This window comes from Cavia porcellus, unplaced genomic scaffold (assembly GCF_034190915.1).
Source record: "Cavia porcellus strain 051 isolate PalLab524CR breed Dunkin Hartley unplaced genomic scaffold, mCavPor4.1 scaffold_21, whole genome shotgun sequence".
NCBI classification, from domain to species: Eukaryota; Metazoa; Chordata; class Mammalia; order Rodentia; family Caviidae; genus Cavia; species Cavia porcellus.
Window position 1 is genome coordinate 62,161,267 of NW_026947504.1, and position 26,326 is coordinate 62,187,592.

The following is a 26,326-nucleotide window of genomic DNA, read 5'->3' on the forward strand; positions in this document are numbered from 1 at the left end:
TAAGCTGGCGAAACTAAAGGTACAGAAACAGCCCACGCTAAGGGTAGAATAAAATAGGTTAAATACCAAATTGCTGTTTTGTGTGTAATATTTTTGTTTTTAAAAGTTAAACTGGAAACCGAAGAATAGTCAATAAATTATGATATATCAATGTGAGAAAACAATGTGTAGACATGAAATCATTATAAAGTCCATGTAGAAAAATAGAAATACGCTATCAGTACACAGTTATGTAAAAAATAAAATACAGACCAGCATATATTACTGCAACTTTGTAAAGCTGTATGTGAAAGACAAAATACCATATAGTATGAAAATGGAAATAGCTGTGCTAGGCTTAAAATATTTCTGCTGTTGCGGTATTCTATTTTTGGGGTGGGGGTACCAGGGATCAAACTCACAACCTCACACTTGCCAGGCAGGTGTTTATGCTGCTGAGCTAAATCCTCAGCCTTGTGGTATTCATTTTTGAAAAAGAAAAATTGTTTGGCCGAATACCTTGTATCTTACCTTGATAATTACCTAACATTCAAAATAAATAACTGAGATTTCAAGATGAGTTTCCTTTATCCTGGAATTGGATCAGTTATACGGAATTTTAGCCTGCACATCATTTCATCTTAATTGGGCTAAAATTAGTGGCAGTAAAACCAATGGTTTGAAGAAGTTATGTTAGAGAAATTCCTTGTTTTGCTTGCACTCTTGCTAAGACTTCAAGGTTAAATTCTATAATTGAAATTATAAAATTGAAAATTAACTTAAAATTTGTGGTCCAAGTCCTTTTTTACAAATGGACAAACTAAGGTGTACAGCTTACACGCTGACAAAGGCCAGACTCAAGTTTCCTGATACTTATTGCTCTTTTCATACGACACTGTCTGCCAATACACTCTATCATTTCCAAATTTGGCAATATTATATATTATTGACTCACGTGTAGGTGAGCTTTGTGTTGAAGACACCATGCTCTGGCCTATTGTTATTGATTTGTTTTTGTTGCTATCAATTTGTTCTAAATTAACCAGAGTAAGTCCATCATCCTTTCTCACATTTTAAGAATTGTTTTAGCTTATGAATTATTGGACTTTGGCATATGATAGGAGCTTAATGTGAAAGCGTAAGTGCAAACTGATTCAGATTTGTTATTTCTTTCTTGTGAAAATCCATTCTAAATTCAAAGTATACAAGTCAGTTCTGACTTAAAAGATGCAAAGGTAAACCAATCTGAAAACTTTGCCTCCGCTGTGATTGCTGTCTATGTGATTCTGCTTGTAGCAGGGGGCTGGCTTACAACAGAATCCTTGTGGCCCATTTATTAGCTCCAGAACTAATTCCACTGTTGGTCATTTATTTAAGCTGCTGAGCCACTGGCCAAGTTACAAAATAATCAGTTTGTTTTGCTCTACGTTCAGCTATTACAGAGCAAAACAAAACCAAACCAAGCAAGCCATTTTAAAACTCTTTAGTGTTGCTTTTTAAATAGGGCCTATGATTTAGTTTATTCAGCCAAAATCCAATGCTAATAAATAATAAATAAATAAAGTGCTAGTAAACTGTCTATACAGGCAGAGACAAGAGTTTCAGGTAACCACACATATATAGCTCAGATCAGTCAGATGTTTCAGGTCCTTCCTGTATTTTGACACCCAACTAATTCTAAGATTGGCTCTGAAGATCATAAGGAGACCAAAAGTGGACTGCCTTGCTAACAGAATAAAAGCATCTTTGTTCAGAGGATTGCTGACAACTTACTCTGTTTAAATCCAACAGCAGAAATCGAAACACACTGCTGAAAAGGATTATCAAAATGTAATTTAATTTCAGACAAATCCCATGTAAGACTTATGATTTTCCAAACTGTTTCAAAACAGCACCAGAGAAATTACTTTAGTTGAATCTTTTAGTTTTTCTCTTACATTCTGGTAATATGTTATTATGGGCCACTGATATCTTTAAAATATCATCATGTTCTTATGAAAGAAGGTACCTTTTAACCTTCTTACTAACTTGGAATGCAAATTGCTCCTGAATGTAGTTTTTAAATTAAGGGTAACATGACAGGAAATTGTAAAGAATCATGGCCAATGCGTCAGCATTGAGGACATCAGGATTGACTTATTTGTGACCAGCTCTAGCATTTATTAAGTGTCTGTTGTGCTGGTGGAGAGCAATTCAAAGGCAGTGAGATGTACCTTTGCCCTTGAAAGCTTAAAAAAACCTAGTATGTCCTACTGCATGATTTATGAGACTAGTTTGCACACTGTAAATGGAAATACTCAGATACTCAACATACACATGACATCCATAAAAGCCTGCAATTGCCAGAGATGGTGGCACTGCCTGTAATCCCAGAACTTGGGAGGCTGAGGCAGGAAGATTATCATGATCTGAGGCTAGCCTGGGCTACATAAACAAATTCACGGTCATTTCTACACTACACAACAAGATTCTATCTGCAGTTTTAAAAAGTGTACATACTGTGTAATTCATCAGTAGATTGCGAGTCCTGCGAGGAGAAACAAGCCAATTTGCCCTTTCCATGAGCTAATGGAGGTCCCAGAAGGAGAAACATGAAAATTTGCATAAATTTTTGACTCATAGTTTAAGCAGTTCTGTTCAGACCTTGGGCTTCTCTGTTCCTACCAAACCAGCTCTGGGAATGAGTTTAAGAATATGGATTTCCCAGTAACTTGTATATACTTCCATTGTTTCCTAACAGCAGTCATCCTTGACAGACAAAGGAGGTTCTCATGCAAAGGTAAGATAGCCTTTTCTTAGGAGACATTATTTAGAATCTATGTTCCTTTTCGACTTGTCTGAGAATGGCTAAAATGGATGCCCAGAAATATTTAACTTTCACAGTTTGGTCATATTCTTTCATTGAGACTTTCATTCAGGTTTTTAAGCATTCTTAAAAATGGCTTGTTCAAATGTGATAAAGAAAATGTTTGAAAATATACAAGTGATCTAGTGCAGGCCAAAGCAGTTCACTGAGAAAAGGGCTACAGGTGTGGGATTTTGAAGACCATAACTAGAATCTAAAAGTTCTAATTCCCTTGGGAACATTCCCTGCTAACACTGTCCCTGCGATTGCTTTCACTTTTAGGAGAAATGTAAACAGTCAAAGATGGAACCTCATTAATATGATGAAAACATTTCATGGTTGAATTAATAAGGTACTTCCCTGCTGAGTTTAAAGCACCAAGCTACTGAAAAGACAAAAAGTACAACTGTAGTGCCAGCTTTTTCCTGGCCCTGAAATGTGAAATTCTCATGGTGCATGGCTTTCATTCTTGGCTTCTGCCTCAACCAGCTTTGCCAAAGCTAGCTCCGTGGAAACAGATATTTAATCTGTGAAATTACTGGAAAAGCCACTACTGAGGTGTTCCTGCAAACTCTCATTTGTTGCACTTTTCTGAGTAGGGTCCCCTACGTACTCAAGGGAGCAGGCAACCATCCTACTTTAAAATGATTATTTATCAGAGTAAAACCACAAGAGCCTCTCAGAAAACCATCTTTCTTCCCACCTTTTATCTCTGTCCCTTCCTTCCTGTAATAGCTGTATGGGTTTGAATGAAAGATGCTGTCTTTGAGTACAACTAGGAAGCATGTCTGTTCAAACTATGATGGAGAACAGGGCTGGGATCTGCCTCACTGGAATCCAATATATTGTCATGGTTACATACACACTCTGGCATGCAGATGCTTGAGTAGAATGGTTGGTGGACAAGTGTGGAAAAGTGTGGGAGAACTGAGTAGGAACCTCTCTCCCTTTTAAGTAAAAAAGCCATAAATGTGTAGTATCTGGCATATCACAGGAGTTTCCCAGGGATTCAGAAACTTGTACCTAAGATGAAAGTTAAGTAGACATAAAAGCAGTCTTCAAGCACTGCCAATAATGGGATCATCTCTTTACTTCAGACAGCCTTGAGTATTTTCAGATGAAACAAATTTTAATAACTATGTTTACCAAAGATAGATCAGTTAACTGATCTATTAGAAAGACAAAGGGCATGCTTGAGTAGACAAACTTTTGATCTCTATATCAATTAGGAGGTCTCCAAAGGTTCTATTCCACATGTATAAGCTAAGGTGGGAATTAACTTTGGAATGTAGATACCTGGGAATGTAGTCTATAGACATGGTCATTCATAAAAACTTTATAGTAGTTCACTTGGGAGTTCAAGAGAGTAGAAATAGGAAAAAGAGTCATGATGAATCCATTCCATGGAAAACAGGACAATGTAAAAAACAAATTAATTACATTTTAAAAGACTTAAAAAGCTATGAGAACAGTAGAAATTGTTATGCTAAAGATTTTTAATGACATGTTCCAATGTAATTGGGCAAAATATTGTTCTCCACAGCTCATCACAGCCCATGGTCCCAACTCCTTATATCAGGCATAATTTTAAAATATGAGAAAAACCCATTGGATGATTAACTTACTGCAAAGACACCACTTTAAGTGCCAGTGTAATTCACATTTCTTTAAATCCTTATGTTGAAAAAAATGTCTTTGTAGACCCATATGCTAGAACCCAGCCTTCAGAAAGGTCAGAAAAATGAAAATTTTGAAATGAAAACCAAGAAAGCTCGATATAATATGATCTGAACTCTTCCCAGAATTGCCTTTCCAGGAGAAAGATTCAGAAAATGTTTTTGGTAAAAATACATCATCTTGTTCATACACAGTCTCAAAGTGCCTCTCTAAAAGCCATCAAGAAAACATGAACCTGCAACATAACCAGTGGGAGCAAGTGACAGTCTTGGAACTATGACGTGTGTTTTAACAGAAAAAGATGAGGCTGACAGCTACAAAGTCTTCAGCATTTGTTCAGTACCATCCAGCCAACTGATTATCTAATACAAACATCCTTAGACTAGAAAAGGGCAAGTCATAAGCATTTTTTGTAACAGTTACAAAAATAACACTTAGAAATATCTAAGTTCACCCATTTCAACCCTTTGTTATCAAGCCCTAAGATAATGTTTTTCTCCTTTCATGGGCATTTCTGTGTCATTTTCCTGTCCACTGCGAAAACTCTGTCCATATTTGAAAATTCTATTTTCATACAAACTTCCTTAATCCCAGCTTTGCTGGGGAGCTCTGTGTTTTTACTATCCTGGTGAATTCTGCTTTCTGCCCCAGCAAGTAGTATCTCTATTACAATGCAAGCTATTTGATTCATTTCAAAAAGGTAATTCAGGAGAACATGTCTCCATCCTGCTGGATATTTTTATGTGCAGTCTTCAAAATGTGGACGCTCACCAACTTTGCCTTGCTAACATGGCTTTGTTCACAGGATTTTCCTATTAGGAAGTGGTTATCCCACACAGGTGAATGGACCCAGAAAAACGCCTATCTATTACCTGCATTTTATTTTATTTATTTATTATTATTATTTTTAGTGGTACTGGGGATTGAATTCAGGGCCTTATGTGTACTAGGTAAGCATTCTTCCACTGAGCTACATCCTCAGCCCTACCTAAATTTTAAATCAGTGAGTTTATTGGAACTTGATTGATCTAATTCAGTTATCCAGAATGTAAACACTCTTAGAGAAAGTAAAAAAAGTAAGTGAACTTGCAAAGCTGATGCTTACACTGTGGAATATGGAAGTTCTATTAATGATTGTGGCAAGATCCTGCCCAAGAGATCTAAGAGGTTCTAAGAGATATACTGTGCTCCCTGTTAAATGATTTCTTTCTTCAAGTATCTAAGGTTAAAAGAAATCTCCCTGAGATTGTACCTGGAGTATGACATGGGAGAGTCCAACTTGAAAGAGGTTTTTTAATGCTTTTTGAAAAAGTGTTTAACATCTCAGACTAAAGCTTACCAACTGACATGAAAAACAGAACAAGATAAAACACAAAGGTCTTTCCTACGCGCTGTACTAATTAGTCATTTATAATAATTACAAAATTGTTAATATTAAATAGAAAATTAAAGTCAGTTCATTTTCATATAAATGTTAGTCATATTCACTTAAAGTATGGGGAAACAAACTAAAAATAGCTTTTGAAAATGAGAGCCCAAGGAAATAAAATTTCTTTTAAGGGTGCTTGCAATGAATGACTCCAAAAATCAATATTCACACGTATGCACAGGTATTTTCTGTTGTACACAGTGAGAGCAAATTGAGGCACAGTTTTTGGTTTGTTTTGTTTTCTATTACTTGCTCTCCGATCCTTGTGACCTACTGGGAGAATAAGCAAGATCATTATAACAGTAAAATGGTGGAAAGATATCTACATGGAAGAATGGGGGGGGGGTCAAAGCATAGCTAATTTCTAATCCTCAAAAAAAAGGGAGATGTGAAAAAGGCTTCCTGGATGACATAGAACCAAAACGGAAAGAAGTTAGCCAGGTAATGAGCCATGAAAGCATTGCAAACACAGATTAAAACACAAATACTCGAGAGTGAAAAGATGTGAGAAGGATGGGTTATTTATTTTAGCTGAGGAATAAAGACTGAGACAAAGAATGGTAGGAGATGCTCAACGTGTGAACAGGAATCACATTTATGGGGTCAGGTTTCTTTCATTCAAGTATTTGTCGTCTTCTGGCAACAGAGGGGCATGCAAGAGTTTCAGGCAGGGGAGATTTCAATACCCTGAATTTTGCATGGCTGATTTCAGTGGCAAGGAAGAGAATAAAAGTGACAACCCTGTGGTTGGGAACTATTTGCAATAAAAGAGGAGATAGATACTGAAAGTCACTGAAAAATTTGCTTAGCAAACTGAGCAGGAAAAACAAAAACACTAGCTTTGTAGTTGAGCGTGCAGGTGAGGAAGAGGGGTTGTGTGTGGAATGTCTAGTGACTCAGTAGATATTTCTGAGACTGACGAGACTTTCGAGGATATTACTGAGCGTGAGACTTCTGAAGGAAAGCTGGGTGGACAATGAGTGCAATTTTTGATCTAGTCAGAGTGAGCCTCCTCTGGGTGTGTCTAGAGTGTCCAGGGTCCCACGAGGAGTCTGGGCTTAGTTTGAACTAGTCAGAGTGAGCCACCGTACGTATTAAGCAATTCAACAGTGTTCTGCTCACATTGAAGGGAAATGGAGAAGAAATGGAGAGGACTTAGCAAAAGCAAATAGAACGAAAAGTGAGAATCTAGAAAATAGACACCTGATGGATTCTACCACTTAAGAAAGATAAGAAAAAAGGAGCTCACAAAAGCCACAGTCAATCTGGAGGTAGGGAGAAGTTGAGGAAGGAGACCTTTGAGGAGAAGTCAACCTATGGAAGTGAACAGGAGCTTTATATAAGAAATACATCTGTATACATAGATAATTTTTGTGCGCCTGTGTGGATCACAATAATAACTGAGCATAGGTCTACACTAACTTCTGAAATCCCCTTCAGTGATTAAAAATTAAAAAAATTAATAAGAACAAATCATAACCCTTGAAATAGATTTGATTTTATTGGTATTTCAAAAATAACAGTCATGACTGGTATTTCAAATATGTCTGGAAAAGAGGCAGTAGATGACTCTGGTTTGAGGAGAAACAAGATTTAAAGAAATATCTATCTATCTATCTATCTATCTATCTATCTATCTATATATATATATCACAACAGTTAGCAGAGTTTTGAGGGAAAGGCTTGCAATACAGTCAAAGGATAAACAAATAGAAGGGGACCCAGGACATCCCTGGAGGGTGGAAACCCCAGGGCTTTTCCTGGGTGATACTCCCTTCCTGTTTACACTCTGCACTGTGAGAAACTTCAGGGTTCAAGGTCACCACAGAGACAGGACCCTGAGTCCTGGAGACAGGATCACTCCACTGTGCAACCTCTAAGGTTCTGAGCTGCCAATTGACATTGAAAATATATTCATGCGTTAAGTGAGTTTATTATTTTTTATGTGACTTATTAATAGATAAATAATTCACCAAGAAGTTACCAATGAAACTCAAGACTAAAACATAACAACTTCCTTATGGAAGCTTTATGATTTTAAAGAGGTGAAATGTTAAAGTTGTTTTAAAATTAATTTTAAAGGATGAAAATATAAAATTGCTCATACTTAAATGGATGATGTGATATTTGATACATACATACATTATGTAATGTTTAAATATAGTTAAACATATATACCTCCTCAAAAATTTACCATTTCTTTAGAGTAAAAACATTAAAAATTCTTTTCTTCTAGCTCAAAAAGTGTACAGGATATTACGATTTTTTGTAGCCACCCTCCTGAGTAACAGCACACTGGAACCTCGTACTTCTCCCACTATAATTCAGTGCTCATTCACCAACTCCTGAACATTTCCTCCACCAAGCTCTCCAGCTGCTGGTAATTATCACTCCACTTTCAACATCGATGAGATCAATTTTTAAAAATTATTCTACATAAGAATGAGTTTTCATAATATTTTCTTTTATACTTATTTCACTTAAGAGAATGTCCTCTAGTTCCATCTATGTAGCTGCAAATCGAAGGTTTTCACTCATTCTTATGGCTGAATAATGTTCCAGTTTGTATAGTAACATTTTCTTTATCCATTCATAGGCTGATGGAAAAGAATCGACTCCTCTCATCCATTTCTCCCCAATTTGTGAGCAACTCCCCACAAGATTCTACCTTTTATCTTCTCCTGTTCACACCAGAGTACTGGCCTGCTGTGCCTGCCTGTCATTTTTACTGCTTTGGTCATTGTCACTAACGCTGTCTCCTAATTTACAAAGAAGTTTAAAAGATTTTATGCTCAAATCTTTCTCAGTATACATCAGCAAGAAATTAAATTAGTATGCTGCTAAAGAGACACATGCACTCACGTTCGCTGCTACACGATTTACAATAACTAAGAAATTGAAACAACCTAAATATAATAGTAAGAAAAATGCAAGAACCTTATGGAAGAGTTCAAATGGGACAAAAACTTACACTTATGTGACAAACATTATACTATCCACTTAATTCCTAAAATAACTTCATAACATAGGTATTTATATATCCATTTTATTAGGATTCTAAGACACATATAACTTGCTTGAGATTATAAAGCTTATAAGGGGTAGAGCCAGGATTCCAGTTCAGGCAGACTGGCTTTAAAGGTTTTGCTTATAATCACCAAGCACTACAATAAAACATGAGCAGTCAACTCTAGAAAAGAAAATATGTGCCCATAAACTTAAAAAGATGCTAAAAATTGCATATAAAGTAAATAAAAATTAAAACTAGAGGGCAATGTATTATTTTCATTGTATGTCAAAGTTTCCTTATATACCTACACTACTTTGGAAAGGAGGTTAGACCTGCATAAGGGTGGGAGATAGGGTCTGAGCACCTAAGCATTTAGTTTAGGACTCTATGTACGGTGTAACTGCTTATGAGGGCAAAGGCCCTGAGAAAAATGTGACACAGCTTGCCTTTTGTACTATTGCAAAAGCAATATTGCAGAAAATACATGATCATGCCTAGCCTGGAGGGAAAGAAAATGCTTCTGTTCAGACACACTTCTAAATTACCCTAGGAGCTGCAAATGTCTTTCTGAAATGAAATAATATTTCTGGAAAAAGGATTTAAAGTGTCGTCACTTGCCTGTCAGAATATGACAATGTGAAAACAGTCATTTTCATTTTCACTTTTTCTGTCGAATATATACGTTTGCTAAAGACAGCAAATAAAGAAGCATCTCATTTTCATGTGTTGCTGGCAAGGCAGTCATCACGGGAAAGAGTTTGCTCATTTTACAGATTGCACTGAAGTCACTGATCAAGGGAATTCAGTTTATGAGGGGAAAATGGGATCCGCAGAGAATTCAGGATCATTCTTAATCTAGTGCCTCAATATTTGCTATCTTTTCTTTACTCAGAAAGCTCACAAAAGAATTTGATTTGTAATTATGCTCATTTTCCTCAGGATTAGATGGAAACCCAAGCAAGCAATAAAATGATAAGGAGTAGGCAGGAAGGGACGCTAAAGTAGTACCCAAAACAGCAACAACAACAACAAAACAAAAATAAACAAAACCTAACACAAGAAAACATGAGTAATTTGTGGTGTGGTTACCTACATCCCTCTTTATCAGATGCTTGTAGGCCTTGAGTTTGGCTGCTTCCTTCAGGAAGCCCTCACTGACTCATGATGGAGGTGAAACATTTCATTCTTAATCACCAAAAACACTCTGTAAATAATATTTATGACAAATAAAACTAAACAGAAACATGCAAAAAAAGAGAGAGACAATAATCCTGTTATCCTTTCAAACTTTGTCTTCTTGGTGTGAGGTACTTCAACAGTTTGTCATTGTTTCTAGGTGGTATAGATACATTCATACATTAGTGTTGTTATTATTACTGTATATATTATTGTCATTGTTTTACAGAGCCAGCTCATAACACGCATGCCACCAACAAGTTGCTTTTTGCATTTAACAACATGAACATTCTTCCACTTGAATATCAAATAGTACTGACTCAATATTTTTAAGAGATCTAAATTTTTCTGTAGCTTAGATAAAACTAATGGATCTAAATACAACCCAAACTTTTTGTTTCCATATTATTTCAAAAGTTATTGCTTTAAAGATTCTTATATGTGCTTTTGTTTTTCTCTGGAAAAGACTCTCTTAAGTGTGACTAGGAGATCAAATTTTAATAGCATTTAGTGAGTTGTCCAAAAACAAACCATACACAATTTCAGAGGCAAGATAGGATGCGTAGGGCGTCATGTATAGACCAGCACTGGGTTTTCACTTGCTTTATTTTGCCAGTTAGGGAGGGAATACGTGGTGTGACATTGCTGCTTATGTTTTCATTACTTCTGAGGGATTATTTTTCATCAGCCTTATTGTCCATTTCAAATTGTGTTTCTGCGAATAACCTGCATATTTGGTTTCTCTTTTGGATTAGTGGTCAAGCTGCAAGTTTCTTTGCATCTTAAAAGTATTGACTCCACCTGGGATTCATTACATTTTTTTGGACTTACTTATATTGATTTTAGTCATAACTAACATTGTTTTTCTTTCAACTGGGCATGTCTATACTTATCCTTATGGCTTCTGTACTTTTTGACTTGTCTTAAAGATCTACTTCAAAAATTTATGAAAAAAATTATGAACTGTGGCACAGACTAAATGAGAAAATACTTCAGTGAGACTATTATTTGATATAGTAATAGAGGGTTGGGGATTTAGCTCAGTGGCAAAAGCACCTGCTGGGCCCTGAGTTTCATTACTGGTACAAAAAAAAAGAACCAGTGAGTAATAGAAATAGCAATATAGTAATTATTTGATTAAACTTTAATAAGGAGAGGAATGGAAAAGTTTAGTAGAAATTCAAACTAAGTGGGGTAAAGAGAAGGAAAAGATATTTACAGCTCACATTAAACTGGGAGGAAAACATGACTCCATGACCACCATCAACAGGTTTAGGAGCGAGCCAAAGTAGCTGTTGGGAGGATTTCATAAGACAGAAGAAGAAAAAGTAATGAGATTATCCAGACTAAAGCAGGAAGAGAAAGGAAACGGTTAAACATATAGAAAACTGCTTGAATTATAAGAAACATGGATAACATGCCCATTATACGTGAGGTGAGTCCCAGAACTGAGGGTAAAAATGGAGGGAATTAATATTGAAGACAGCGACCAAAAGATTCCTCAAGGTGACAAGACACAGAGGTACAAATTTAAGAATTGATACAAGCCCCGTGTAAAACAGAAACAAAAGTCACCCACATGTAGGCACTTCAAAGTCAGAGTGATAGAGAAAGAGAAATTTGAATGCAGCAACGGTGCATTTCCAAGAAGCGATGGTGTGTGAAGAACAATAAATTCTCACAATCAAAGAAACAATGTCATTTAATCTAGACACTTTGCCACGCCACCTATAGCCTGCTGAGAAGAAGAGGATGCCAATGCTGAGTTCTATAACGAGCAAAAACTGTTTTAAGTCAGGGCAAAATAAAGACCTAGGGTAACAAAACTGAGCAAATTTATACGCGATTTTATAAAGGGAATTGTTCAGGAACAGGCAATGGGAAGCCCAGTGAAATGATGGGAATAAAGACAGCAATAAACAGAGAGAAACATTATATGGAAATAAATGTATGCAGAATGAGCAGAACATGTGACAAGAGCATCTACATGATGACATCGGCTTCATAACAGGCACACAGAGAGAAGGGGAAACAACACAAAGACAAGCATAAACGTGGGGCTGAAATGTTCTAAGATTTTTGCCTTTGCAAGAAGTTTAAATGATTATTTTAGACTATTTGAGCACAAAAGGTTACATTGTGATCACCAAAAGAATTCAAAAGAATGAATGTGACAAGCTTATAAAAGGGAATGATGAATTAACAATTCTTAATTAGTCCAAATGAAAGCAAGAACAGCAAGAAATTGGAATATAGAACAAATGGGATAATGGAATTATAGGAAGACTGGTTTAAATCCAAATATATCTGATTTATATTGGATATAAAATAAATATTCCAATTAAAAGATAAAGATTGGGTGAAAACAAAATGCAACTTTATATGCCTCTTAATGGAACACACATTTTAAATATAAAGTCACAAGTTTGAAATAGGATAGAATAATATATACTCAGAAAAATGATAATCACAAAAATCTGGCATAGATATAATATCAGCTGGAGCTAATTTTTATAGCAAAACATCTAAATATCAAGTGGGATGCTCAATGATTAAAATCATGCTCAGGAATTTACCAACAAAACTCAATATATTAATAAACTGAAGCAGAAAAGCTGATCACATCAATAGATACTGAGAGAACTTTAATTATTGGTAATTAAAACCAATTAGGTAGTATACAAATCCAAATTCCACAAGATGCAGCTATAAAAAAGCAAACTGCCACTTGTGATAATATGGGTGAATGTAAAGGCATTGTGCTAAGTGAAGTAAGCCAGAGAAACATCCATCCTGCGTGATTTCACTTACATGAGGAGCCTACCCTCTGAAGCACAGAACGGCAGTTACCTGGGGCAGGAGGGGCAAAGGGGAGGTATGGGGCAAAGGTAAAAACTTTTCAGGCACAGCATATAAGTAAGTCCAGAGGATTTAATGCATAGCATGGTGACAGCAGTTGTTAATACTAAATTGTCTTTTTGCAATTTGCTTTAATGTTCTTACTACGAAGTAATAGGTAACTGCGTGAGATGGAGAAATTAACTAATTAGACTGTGATAATCACTTCATAAATATATGTATATCAAAGCATCCATTGTGCACCTTAAATATCAAACAATTTTCTTGGTCAATTATATACCAGTAAATCTGAAAGGTTTTAAAAAATTCAGCTGGCCTAGAGATCTAAGTTGAAAACACATACTCACAGAACAACAACAACAAGAAAACCAAAAAGCAAACCCCCAAATGACTAACACTGTGTTTCCCTCAAAATAATACCTGATTGGAAAATCACCGGTCTTGCAAACTAAAGACCAAGCATGCCGGCCCACTCAGCCTTACCTATCTTACAGAGCCATCACCGAGCAAGACAGTGGCGATGCCAGGTGAGGCAAGGCTGGGCGGAGTGGAGTCGGCATTTTTGATCTCTAGTTTTCAAGGATAAATATTTTCTGGTTAGGTCTTATTTTCAGAGAAAGAGGGCAGACAAAACTATTAGAAGAAAACTTGGGAAAATACTTGTGCTTAGCCTATTTAGAGCTCTCAGTAGAATTGGCTTTCCTTTTCCCTCCTGCTTGCTCTTTAGCTAAACAACTCACAGAATTCTAGAATAAAGCTTATGTAAGTTTTTCTTATGTGTTTCCATAACAGCTTTCCCATAGCACTGTGAGAGAGATCTTTGAATGCGGATCTTATTCATCAGATTTGCTTTAACAAAGGAAAGCTTTAGTACAGTCAGTGCTGAGGACATAACACATTGCAATATGATCTTTTGGCCGAACAGATGAATGATGATCCTTGGCCAGTACTGCCACAACCATTCAGCCAGCCAGGAAGACCCAGAAGTAGATTGCCTTATTGGGTAGTATATCACGCCCGGGCTTTGGAGTCAGACTGACCTGGATTGACTCCTGTTTGCAAATGGTGTCATCTTCTGTGACTTACATTTCTGCAGCTGATCTTCAGTCAGATGTTTTAGACACTACTGGGTCTGTCCTCAATGTTCAGAAACTGTTATTATGAAGTTGCACTAAGGTGGGTAACTTGCTGTGGCTGAGGTGAGCTTCCCAGTTTCTACCTCATCAATGGGATAGTCCACTGGAGTAAAAGTTGAACACCTTCACTGAGAACTTTGCTGCTTCATTTGCAATATCTGTGACCCTCTTTGGGCATCCTATATCCCTCTCTGACAATGCCTTGCCTCTGGCTGTGCCTTACGATCATTTGGCCCCACACTGGACCAATTAGATTGTTCTTTAGGAGTAGAGGATTTGGTACGCAGCTTGACTGAGAACTGCTATCTTTTAACTCTTGTTTCCAATAAGGTCCTAGATCACAAGCATTTTCTTGGCAAAAACAAATAAACAAACACCCCTATTTTGGCCAGGTATGATGGTACACACCTGTAATCTCAGCCGTCTGGGAAGCTGAGGCAGGAGCAGAATTTACAAAACTTAGGAAGACCCTGTAGCCAAACAAAAAGAATAAAAAAGGATACTGAGGCTTAATTCCCAGTACTGTGCAAAAAAAAAAAAAAGTTTCTTAAAGAAGCAATAAATTTAGCAGAACAGGCAAAGTTTGGAGCCAGAAACCTACAGTTCTGGCCCTGATTCAAGTTGCAGGTGTGACCCAGCAACCACAAGACCCGTATCCTTAGATTCCCAAACGGATCAAACAAGCACAATAGAATCTTCTGTTCTCTCTACCTCAAACCATAATGTGAAGTTTAAAGTGGAAAACAGTTAAGACTTATTAAAAATTTGGAATAGGATTACTAAGTAAGTATTACTATTTTTTGCTCTGCTCATAACTAGAAAATTCTCACTGCTCAGGTGACTAGATGTGGAGCTTTGCAGTTTATTTTACTTTCTTTAGACCCCAATTTCTTCATCTATGACATGGCAAAACCTGCTCTGCTGATTGCTGGTTCTCATTGTTAGCAAGAAAGGAAGCAATCGAATCTGGACACAAGATGTGACATGGCTATGTTGGTTATTTTGTTTGGTATTGCTGTTATAAAGCTGTGAGTAGCCACATATAAATTACTGAATTTAATCGTGTTAGCAAATTTCATAGTCTGTCATGGAAGTCCATGCTAATAGTCACTCAACCTTAAGTAAATAGAGAATCTTTGCCTGAAAAACTTTGATTATTTGCAAGAAGCCTCAGGGAACTTCTGGTTAAAATCAAGCCTGCCAAGGTGACAGGTACAATTGTTATGCAAGAATTGTCCCTTTAACTTCCATCACCTGAGCTTTCCTGACTGTTAAGTGTGTGATAGATCAATACTGCAAAAATCAACCCACTGAGGTGGGTTGAAATCCTTTGGTATGTAGCATCTAAATAGGACAAAGAGGCCCAGAGACACAGGCAGGCTGAAGTGCCTGGGCCCCAAAGTTGCCATCTAACCTCTGTCACTACATTCTCTTTCTGAGTTTTGATACCTGGTATCTCTCTAAACTCCAGACATCTACGTTCTAGGGTACAAGCATCTGTGCCCAAATGTTGACCAGAGCCCAGTGATCATAAAAGTTGTTTGTGGGATGCCTAGTATTTAGACTAGTAAAATCAAAGTTAAAGAAGGGGAAATCAGCACAGTTATGACTGATTTTGCCTCTACTAGTGTTTTTGTTTTTACCTTTGTCAAAGTGATACAAATGTATGTTGTCAGCCAGTGACATAAATAGATTTTCCTTTTGTAAGGCAAATCTGATAATTACTATTGTTGGGACATATTTTGTAACACACAGAAAAGTAGATTCAGGATGTCAGGTTTCAGGGCAGCAAAACAGAACAAGTCTCCTGGGAAAGCATGAACTGTCACTCCAAATGAGACTCTGACAGATGTTCCTGCTTACCTACAGATATGGTCCAAACAGCAATGATTTTCAGAAATGCCTTTGTTCTAGAGTTGAAGCGGCTATGGTGGATGGGGTTCTGGATGGCAACATAGCGGTCCAGTGAAATGGCACACAGGTGCATGATGGAGGCCGTGGAGAACAGCACGTCCAGGTAAATCCAGATTGCGCAGAGCTTGCTAGGCAGAGGCCACCGGTACCCTACAACACAGAAGCTTAGCATCAGTAAGCCACTTTGTGCCTCCTGGGGCATGTGAATTATGCTCTGGGACAGAAGTTTCCATTGTGGGGACAGGCACCGGAGACTGCAAAGGGCAATGTGAAAAGTTTTCAACCTCAGGACAAATTCTAACAGCAAATGTACTTCACTATGACACCGACTGATGAATACAAGGTCTGAGTTTTTTGGGGATTGTATTACTGTTATATGACAAACTCAAACTGTCTCTCTTCAGAGGTTCTGTCTCATTTTCCCACTGCTTAGTAAAACTACTTTAAAAATGACTTAGGGCTCAGAGCTGTGAGGTGCTTTGAGCTACTTTGTGGGAGGACCTCTCAAATTGTACTGTCATTATTAAGACACATATTTTCCTCCCAGATTTTACCTCCTAAGGCGAGTCCCATCATGGTATTACTATAATCACCTGGTCTCGTATAACGATGACATACAAATGACTAAATGATCAACCATCCAGGATAGGAACAAGTCTTTACTTGTAAAAATGAAAAACAGTTACTCAGTGATGCTTTGAGTGTTAATCTCAATTTTGGGCTGTATGGGAAAATTGAAAAAAAATGAAGACACGATACGCTGCTGGCCCATGAACCACACTTAGGTGGCGGTTCTCACTCTGACCTGCACGTAGAATCCACTGGAGAGCTGTAGAGACCTGGCCAAGCTGCCCAGTTAAACCATTCTCAGGTGTATGAGTGGCAGGGAAAATGGGTTTTAAAGCTCTCTGAAGATTCCAATACCTAAGAAGCACGACAGCTTCCCTGCTGTATTAAGATAGAAGACACCTTATGGACCTCAGCAAAGTGTCCCCTTGGGTATTTTGGAAGGGATCAAACGGTTCTATAAACTGCTAGTTTTAATAGCAGCATAAGCAATGGTGCCTGCGTATAAGACGGAAAATTGTAAAGAAAGATCACTCTTCTTTCACAATATCACAGACTCCAAAACTGCACAAACTTCACAAGCGAACATACTCTGACTACCAAGACGCCACTGGGGATAATTAGAAAAGGAAAGGGTGCAGACAGCACCCTCCTTTACAACCTCTCACTTGCATTGTTTGCAAAGTGCTTGAGCTGAAAGGAACGTGTTTGCTTTAGCAGCGCTTGAGGGGAAGTCTGCTCAGCCTGCTCGGAGCTGACGTTGGTTCTCGGAAGGGTTTTCTCTGGAAGGAAGCAACCGCGGACCTTAGTCCGGGTTTCTGCGGTGTGGATACGGAGTGCGCGCTTCCTTGGACCAGACCGCTGGGGGGCACCCCGCAAGTTTTGGGAGGCTGGAGGATCTGCCAGGGCGGGTGGGGAAGGACGCCTGGGCGAGCGGCTGCCACCAGGGGGCGCGCTTACACCCCAGCCAGTGACGCCAACGGAGGTCCCTCCTGACCCGGCCGGGGCCCGCCCCCCACCCTTCCGCGGGGTCACCCTGCCATCTGCAGGCTCCCGCATCGTCACCTTCCACACCTGGAATTCGCGTCGAAGGGCGAGCGGGGTTTTTAGGGAGTGAAAACCTCTCCAGAATTCCTGAGAAATGGCACGCACATTTGATTAAATTATTCCCCTTGGATATTTGAATGGTCATGCGCGGGGGCGGGGTGGGCTTAGCTTTGCATGAAAGTTAGCGACCCGGTGCAGAGTGATGCCCGCCCCGCCTCGCTCGCCTCCTTCCTCCTCCACCTTCTTAAGGGGTGGGTGACTTTTATTTTTTTTAAGCCTCTAAAATTTGGGCAGAAAATCCTTTGTGAAAGACAGCTGTCCCTCAGCCTGTCTCCAGGCTCTGTGTAAGCTACTGATGTACCCAAGTCAGCAGTCTCAAGGTTCTCTCTCCCTCGCTCTCCGTTGAAAGATAAATTTGTCTATGTGACTTATGATTTGGGGGAAAAAATGTTTCATTCTGCTGCTCCATGAAACCCTTCCAGTGTTTGCTGATTTGCTGAGATGTTTAACTGTGTCAAACTCTGTTGACAAGAAAGCAAAATGAATCTCTTTCCATTTGTTTTCTGTCCTCCTCCAAACCAGAATGGAGTTTATGCATATGCATTGTTAACGAGTTTAGGGTATAATTCAAAGACACATTTCCAAATTAGCTTCTGGGGCAGGGAACCACTACCAGAGGAATTCATTTATTCTAATGGAGACTGAGTATTTTAACATTAAACTCCCTCCACCACTAATGCTGCTCTGCAAATAAATGTTCCACGATAATTGAGGTTTTACCACCCCATTAAAAGTGCTGGCAACTGTGACAAAGACAAAACTGTTCTGTCCTAAGGCTGGAATATTTGGGTGAGAATATAAAAGAGCCCAAATCAAGCAGATTCAGAGTGATGGGCAAACTGCTGCTGAATGACTGTGTTGGTTTATTTGTAATCATTTATGCATAAAGTATATATTCAAGCACACAACTTCATAATTCTCTCTACCTATCTGGTTTAAAGCTCAAAATTAATAATCTCAGATAATAGATTCCTAATTTTTTTTAAGGGAAACATCATTTTCAGAGTTGAAACCTAAGTAACATAATGTGGTGGGCTTCAGAATATGAAAAAAAGCCTCCTGTTACAGTGGAACCCCTTGCCCGACTCTGCTAACGGCATGCACATGCTCTTGGGGAGCAGCCTGCGCACAGCTAAGAAAGGAATGCCACTCACCATACAGGATGGTTAACATGGACACAGGCATGACCAGGAAACCCAGCAGCATATCAGCTATGGCAAGGGACATCAGGAAATAGTTGGTGGCGTTCTGCAGCTTTTTCTCTAGGGACACTGCCATGATGACGAGTATGTTTCCAGCAATGGTGAGAATAATCACTACAGTTGTCAGTAAAGCAGACCAGTTTTTTTCCTGGAGATGAAGTAAGGAGAAACATGTTGCGGGGAGGCACCCTTCACAGGAAAGGTTGGTTCGATTTTCAGAGTCTATGGTCCAGTTCAGTGCATCAGACACATTCGCTTCTCCTGAATGGAAGGCACTGGGGAGCCTTGTGTCATCATTGAATTGCATTAAGGAGTTTGGAGTTGAGCTCAAAGAAGTATTTTCTTCACAAAGAACATCCATGTCTATGCCGGAACTTGTAACAGACGAAGTGTTGAAAGGCTCACAAGTGGCAGCCTCTGTTCACCGTTCATCTTTGCGTCCCCGTGCTCCACTGTGCGGAAGCTGGTGTGTGTGGGGGGCTCCTTTGGCTGGTTTTTTCTCTCCCATTATGATAACAATAGTTAGAGAACTGTGAGGGCTCTTTACATTTCCTCCTTCCACAATTTCACCACAGTCCATTGTTGAGTTGTAATTTTTTTTTTCAGCAAAGCAAGGTTTCTCCCCTCCTCCCAAAAAAGCAACCAGAATGGACTTTTAGCACAGCAGGTGCAAAGTTCTGAGAATTTAGGAACACAAATGTGATCCTGGCCAAAGAATAAAAGTTTTGTAACTAACTAGCACTCTTGCTTGGCTCTGTCTCCCTCAGTTAGAGATGCTGATCACAAAAGTTGACCACAGTGTTAAAACAGCATGCAATCCAGACCACTGGGGACACATACAGATGACATGAAGACAGTCAATTAAAAATATGCCGGTGTTAACCCTCTGGTAACTGGGCACACTTCAGGTTACAGTTCTCAGTCTTAGTCTGAGATGCTACAGCAATTGCTATCAGGAATTTCAGCTTGTATTATGATGCTTAGTAAACACAAGGAAAAAGAAAAAGTCCTGAAGATTAGTAGGTAACTTTCCACTCCAGAATTTCTCATGGAAATGAATCCATTTTGGCCAAGCATGATTACAGACCAGAAAGAACAAGGAAAAGAAAATCACACAGCAGTAAAATACAGTAGCATGAAAACTTACGCTTGTCCCCAAGCTCTGTGAAGCCGGCACGCTTGGCTATTCTGTGACTCGCCCCATCTCACATGGGCAGTGAGCCCGGGGAACAGACCCTTCTCCTTGAGCTCCTGGCAGCACAGTGAGACAGTAATTTGATTGCTGTTTTTGCTGACTTGGGAAACTGCTTGCAAGGGTGCAGCCAGTTCCAGCCCTGTGAGGTCCGAGTTGGCTCCTTTGCCAGCGGCCGGCGTGGCTCCTTCCTCCTGTGCAGCTGGCCTCGGCAGGCACACGCTGAGAGATCATTCACCAGCCCTTGTCAAAGTGACACAAAAGAACCACGCGAGAAAGTAGGCAGAGCAGCCTGCGCTCAGGCTCAGGGCTCCCGGTTACCACGGGGACGGGACTGAGCTGCTCTCTGGCTGCCTTGGGCGCCTCCTCAGACCTCCCTCTGTCTGTGTGTCATAACCGGCAAGGTAGCAACAGCCAGGGAGGCGGACCAAGCAGCTTTTCTTTCTTTCTGGTAACATCGGGAAGTTTTCCTTTGCTTTAGGGAGAAGTGGGAGAGCTCTCTTTTCATGCAGATTCCTGAGAAGGAAGCTAATCCTCATGGTGGTAATTTACTAGACTGAACAGAGAAGAGTGACCAGAGTGTCCATAAGGCTGGAAACAGCATGTCCTGAGAACTGGAGGCACAAAGCTCTTCTTTCCAGAGCCAACAGGGTGACGTCCAAAATGAGCTGAGTGGCCAGCAAATCAGTGGCAATTACTCTGCTAAACTATCTGCACTATTTCTATTTATTGTTAAATATATACAACAAACTTACTTTTTCTCCAACAGAAATATGCCACCCAGAAGTCATCCAAAGCTTTACGTAGAACTGGTGATGAGTTGGTTTTTCAGAACCAACACTAAACAACACTGCTTACACGGAGAAGAAGTCTTTCTCAAGAAGTCTTTTAAGAAAGGTAGAAGTGTGTTATTTTTACAGAAGAGAAAATAGATTATTTCTGGAATGTTTGGGGTTTTGAGATTTCTGCTTATTATCATCTTCTTTTATTTTTTACATTCTTTCATAGGCATTTCAACCACTCTCAGGCTTTCAAAATGTTGTGGCCAAATCTGTAACTTCGTGGCAGATTATTTCCATGAGTTCCAAACTACTGGATTCTCCCCTTTACAACCTCGCTGGCCTTGACCTTTGCATGTCCTGTTCCTCTCCATCTCCCATCTTTTCAGGGCTTATTTCCACTCATTCTCCTGTTCACAGAGTCACCACCTCTTCAGACAACTGGCTACAATGCAGTACCCTTCCCTTCTTGTCTCGGCCAGCTCTCAGTCTCCAGTGCTACCTCTGTGTACATATTTCTCAAATTTCCTTGGCTCCAGCCCGCAGCTAAATGTTCTGTGGTTGAGGGCTGCTTCGTCTGCCTCCTGGGTGGGTGCATCACTCTCCCGTCTGCCCTGTCACTGTTCTCCTGTCCCTGCACAACAAGTATGTGTACTCTTTAGTGGGTAGTGAGGCACAGGCATAGGAATCATGGTTCGTTAGTTTTGAGTCCCAGCTCTATAATTCATAAATTGGAGAGCTTTGAGCAGCCAGAGACTTCCTCTTCAATTCTGTGTTCTCCCTGTACTAGAGGCAATGGTGGTACCTTCCTTATGAGGTCATAGCGAAGCTGAAATCGGGTAATTTACTTATTTAGCTCATGTCTAGTGTACAGGATGTTTAGTATGTGTTAGCCATTTTTCTCTTATTAATATTCTTACTGATGGGAAAAAATTGGCACCACCTCCTTGTCTGGGTTCCTTCATCCGCTCTCTGTGGAGTACATGACTTTTCTTAGTTTGCGCTGCGCTCAGGACCCCTACTTTCCAGGCCTGTATTCTCCCCATGAGCAGCCTTTGTGCAGGTTGCTCTTGAATGCTTCTGACCTTCTTTATGACCATCCTTGCAATCCCCTGTGTCTGGAATGTTCTTTCCACCTTTGTCTTTGTGTTCATCTGTGAAAATCCTAGTCAGCTTTGAAAATCCTTCTCAGTTCCAAAGTCATTGCCTCCGAGAAACCCTGGCTTGCCTTTTATTATTCGTGTTAACTTGCTTAAATTTTTTAATGTCTACGTTTTAGTTTTCTTGTCTATCAATAAGAAATATTACCTTAGAGGATTGATTCGATAGCAAAGTAAATTTATATATGTGCTGTGTGCATATGTAAGCACACAGTAAGGTTTAGTTGCTATTATTCTTATTTTTGTTGTTAAGCTTACTGTGGCCCTTTTTCCTCAGTAGATGCAAATACTGTAACATCTTCTTCAGCCTTCCCTTTCAATATTCATCATGTTGCATGCAGCTCCATAAACACAAGAATTCTCTGTCTTCTTCAGGATTGGTCATATGGTTGGTGCTCAAAGGTACTGACTGGATCTGTGGCTGATTTATAATTACCTATTTGCCTACCTGACTTCTCTTAACAAGGGTGCAATTCTCGTGATGGAAGGTTTTCAGCAGCTGTGTTTTGATTTAATTATTAATGTATATTAAAAATGAGAATTAGGGAGAAATCTACAGACCCTAATTTTTTCACTGCTTTGCCCAGTGCCATGCTATTTTAATTAAAAGGGGCAAGAGGCAATTTTATTTAAAAACCCCAGTATTGGGAAGTTATTCTAAACCTTCTTGATGTTGAATTTTGGGTTATGAATTTCTGTTCTCCTAGGTGAAGTCTAATTTTCTCAGATCATTATGAACAGTTGGGCTTCTAGTCACAGTGAAACTGGCCAGAGAATTTCCTATCATGTAATTACACAACGAGATACCTACTAGTAACTATCTAAGATTATTTGTGGTTCTTCCTGCAGTTTTATTACAGACAAAGCAATATAGGCTTAATCTGGCTTCCGATTTCCTTTCTTTCTTTCTCTTTTTAAAATTTTCCATCTTAAAGATAATAAAATTCAACCAAACAAAACAGAACAAAGACAATCAAAACAAAGCAGCAAAATTGGTACAGAACTTCCAAGCAGGATATTAGGAAAACAACAGTAGCTACCATAGTGTATCTTGTTATCTTCCCAATAGTTGTCCATTCCATTACATACAGCAAAATCAAACCAAAACAAAACAGAATAAAACCATTCAAAACAGAACATTGAATAAAGCAAAACAATTGATCAGAACAGAACCAAACAGTTAGAATAACATTGGATTTCAAAAACATGATGGAAGGAAATCCCCCATATTTGCTGTATTGTACACCATCGTCCTCCCAACTGATGCTTAGACCGCTGGCCCCAGGCCTGCAAAATCAACCAGACAAATCAAGCAATCAGTTGCTTTTTGTACATTAGTTGCTATCAACTCAGCCTGCCTCTGAACCAGCTGGTTGCTTACAGGGTGGATTTTTGGACCAGGTGCTGGTAGGCTCACGGGATGTGCTATTTGACTTTTCTCTTCCTGGACTCCACATGGCTTGCATGGCTTACCAGAAAGCCTGGCTAGTTAGCTTCTCGGTGGTTCCTCCCAGTCCCAGCATGGCCAATTCCCAGGCAACTGACTTTTCTTTCTTTCTCTTTCTTTCTTTCTTTCTTTCTTTCTTTCTTTCTTTCTTTCTTTCTTTCTTTCTTTCTTTCTTCTCTCTCTCTCTCTCTCTCTCTCTCTCTCTCTCTCTCTCTTTCTTTCTTTCTTTCTTTCTTTCTTTCTTTCTTCTCTCTCTCTCTCTCTCTCTCTCTCTCTCTTCTTTCTTTCTTTCTTTCTTTCTTTCTTTCTTTTTTTCTTTCTGACAGAGTCATGCTCTGTAGTTCAGGCTGGCCTCAGATTTGTGGCCATCCTCTGCCTCCCAAGTGCTGTGATTACCAGGAGTGCACCGCCATGCTTCGCTGCTCGCTACTGATTCTTGAACAGGACCTATCTATTAGTGACACAAAACTCAGACTTATTGGAACAGTTCCTTGCAGGTCAGACTCCCCCTTGTGAGTCTGGTGATTCTGAGGGCTTCAGGGGCACTGAGCACCACTCAGATCTCTGTTGCAGAAGTAACAGTGGATGGCCTTCAGCAAATTCTCCCTGTAAGGACTACCCTTGGCCAAAAAGCTCCCTTGTACATGCCTCTTCTCTGGACAGTCAGCATACCACTGAAGTCTGTCCATGGTAATATGAGTCTAGCTCTCTGACCTCAAGGCAAGGTGTTGCTCAGGGGCTCCCTTTCTCCAGAGGTTCCTGAGGGATCTGCCTAGCCCTCTGTTTTGAGTGAATCACAGGTAAGTACCTCCCTCACCCAGTCCTGCTTCCCTTGCTCCTCTAAAGGGGTTGATCTGTGAGCACTTCCCAGTAAACCTTCCTATGCATGTCTGTCTCAGTCTAAGACTTATTTTCTTAAATTTTTGTTTAAATGACTAAACACCTGCATTGGCTGAGTTGCACGTGTTGCAAAGAACAGAAAGATAAATGCTGCCTACACAGTGATAGTATAAAGTTCCTTGGCGTAGAATCACAGCTCTTGAATTGACAATTGACTTTGCTACTTTATTAATGCCAGAAGAATTTTAAGGGGAGAACTCAAAAACTGAGCTTATTATTTTGAGAATTCTTCTAGGACTTAAGTAGGGTGATTAGTATTTGGCTGCATTCTATAACTAGTTTATTTGGAGTGTTCACCAGAAAGTGATTGCTTAAAATTGGATGTTTGTTTGTTTTTAATGACTGCAGTTGCATTCGTAGCCATTGTTTAGCTTTTTTCCATGCTAAAGTTGTTGGGTTCTAAAACATTATTACCTTATGGACATTAATAATGTGGGGGGAAAAGTTCTGTGAGCAAATAAATCAGAGCATATTACTTCCAATAGCCTGCTCTTAGAAATAAAGTGCACACTGACATATTAAAGGCTATAAGAGATTCTATAGCAAAGAAATTTGCTTACATTTATCTCTTTTACTCCCACTTTTGTAGAACAGTCACCACAGGTGAATTTTATTTGTTTAAATTATGTGTTACATTCATTAAAACATGAAGCTCTTAATTATGCAGTTCAATGAGTTTTCACAAATATACTTATGTAAACCAAATTAAGATACCTACCATTTTTCCCTGAAAAGTCCCCCTTTCCTCTTTTGATCTCTTTTCAATGGAGACAAGGTTTCTTATGCTGCATAGTATGTGTGTGAGATCCATCCACGTAGCTGGAAATAAACTTCTTAAAAGATGGATTATATTTTGAGAAACTCTTAAATGGTTTAGATATTCAAGTGATTTACATTCATGTATTTTTTTGTTCAAAGGAACATAAAATTGATCTTTGTTCCATTTGTAATTTTTAAGATTAGCTTTTCAGGATAGTGCTAATGTTAACCTCTGTTCAACTGATTGTATCTGATTTTGTTCTGAATTGGTAGCACAGACCACTTTTTTTCCATGTACTTTCTTAAGAATATGACTCTGTGATTTCTGCTAACCACAGCTTACAGATAGTATGAGAATCAGAAAAAATATCCAGCGGATTTTCTGAATAATACTTAACTCATCACTTCCTTTGGGTGGTCCCATTCTCAGGACTGGAATAGCTCAGGTTTTCTAACTATATACCTGGAGTATTCAATACTTTAATTGGCTTGTATTAAAATGCATTAGTTAATGATTACCACTATTTTACAAATTTTCACACAGTGATGTTTAGTTTAAAAATGATTCTGAATTTAACAGAAAATTGTGATTATTGAGTGCTGTACCAAACACTGCTCCATGAAGTTGGACAAGGTTTCTACCTTAATTTATTTAAATCACTCAAGAAATAGTTGGTTGCAGCATGGATGAGTATAAGGGTTCGGCAAGAGATATATACTTGGTAGTTAGTGGCATACTGCTAGTATTTAAAACATGATCCTGAATGAAATATTTAATCAAGAAAGTAGAGACTGAGAAAGGAAGAGGGAGGAGCCTGGGTCATTCTAATGTTTTAGGTGAGAGAGGTGTGGAGGAATTAGAAAGCAATTCTGCGAAGCCAGGTGAAGAAAGGTCTATAAAGGAGACAAAGTGCCAGGTCAAATGTTTCTGATAAGTTGAATACAATGAGGGCTTAGTTGATTATGATGCAGATTGAATACCATCAAATTGATCCCAATGGCAGTCTTTTATGATCTTGACAGCAATTGCTCCATGAAGTGGTTGGAGTGAAAACTCAATTAAAAGGGTTCAAAAGAAAATGAGAAAGAGAGGAACTGATGATGCACGTAAACAACTACTGTGAAAATAAGTGGAAAAGAAGCAGAGAAATTTGGTGATATTTGGAGGGAGTAGAGGCAACAGCAGGT

The 26,326-nt window shown here is 39.0% G+C and overlaps 1 protein-coding gene across 1 annotated transcript in view; it reads right to left on the reverse strand.

Annotated features, from left to right (window-relative positions):
* Htr2a (5-hydroxytryptamine receptor 2A) overlaps nt 1-21,463 on the reverse strand; it is a 71,040-nt gene extending 49,577 nt beyond the window's left edge. The window contains exons 1-2 of the mRNA XM_023560467.2: nt 18,854-21,463; nt 15,975-16,175 (exon numbers count right to left, since the gene is read on the reverse strand). Coding sequence (XP_023416235.1) covers nt 15,975-16,175; nt 18,854-19,262 — 610 coding nt within the window. The 5' untranslated portion in view covers nt 19,263-21,463. The remainder of the gene's footprint in view (nt 1-15,974; nt 16,176-18,853) is intronic.
* Between the last annotated feature and the right edge of the window lie 4,863 nt (nt 21,464-26,326).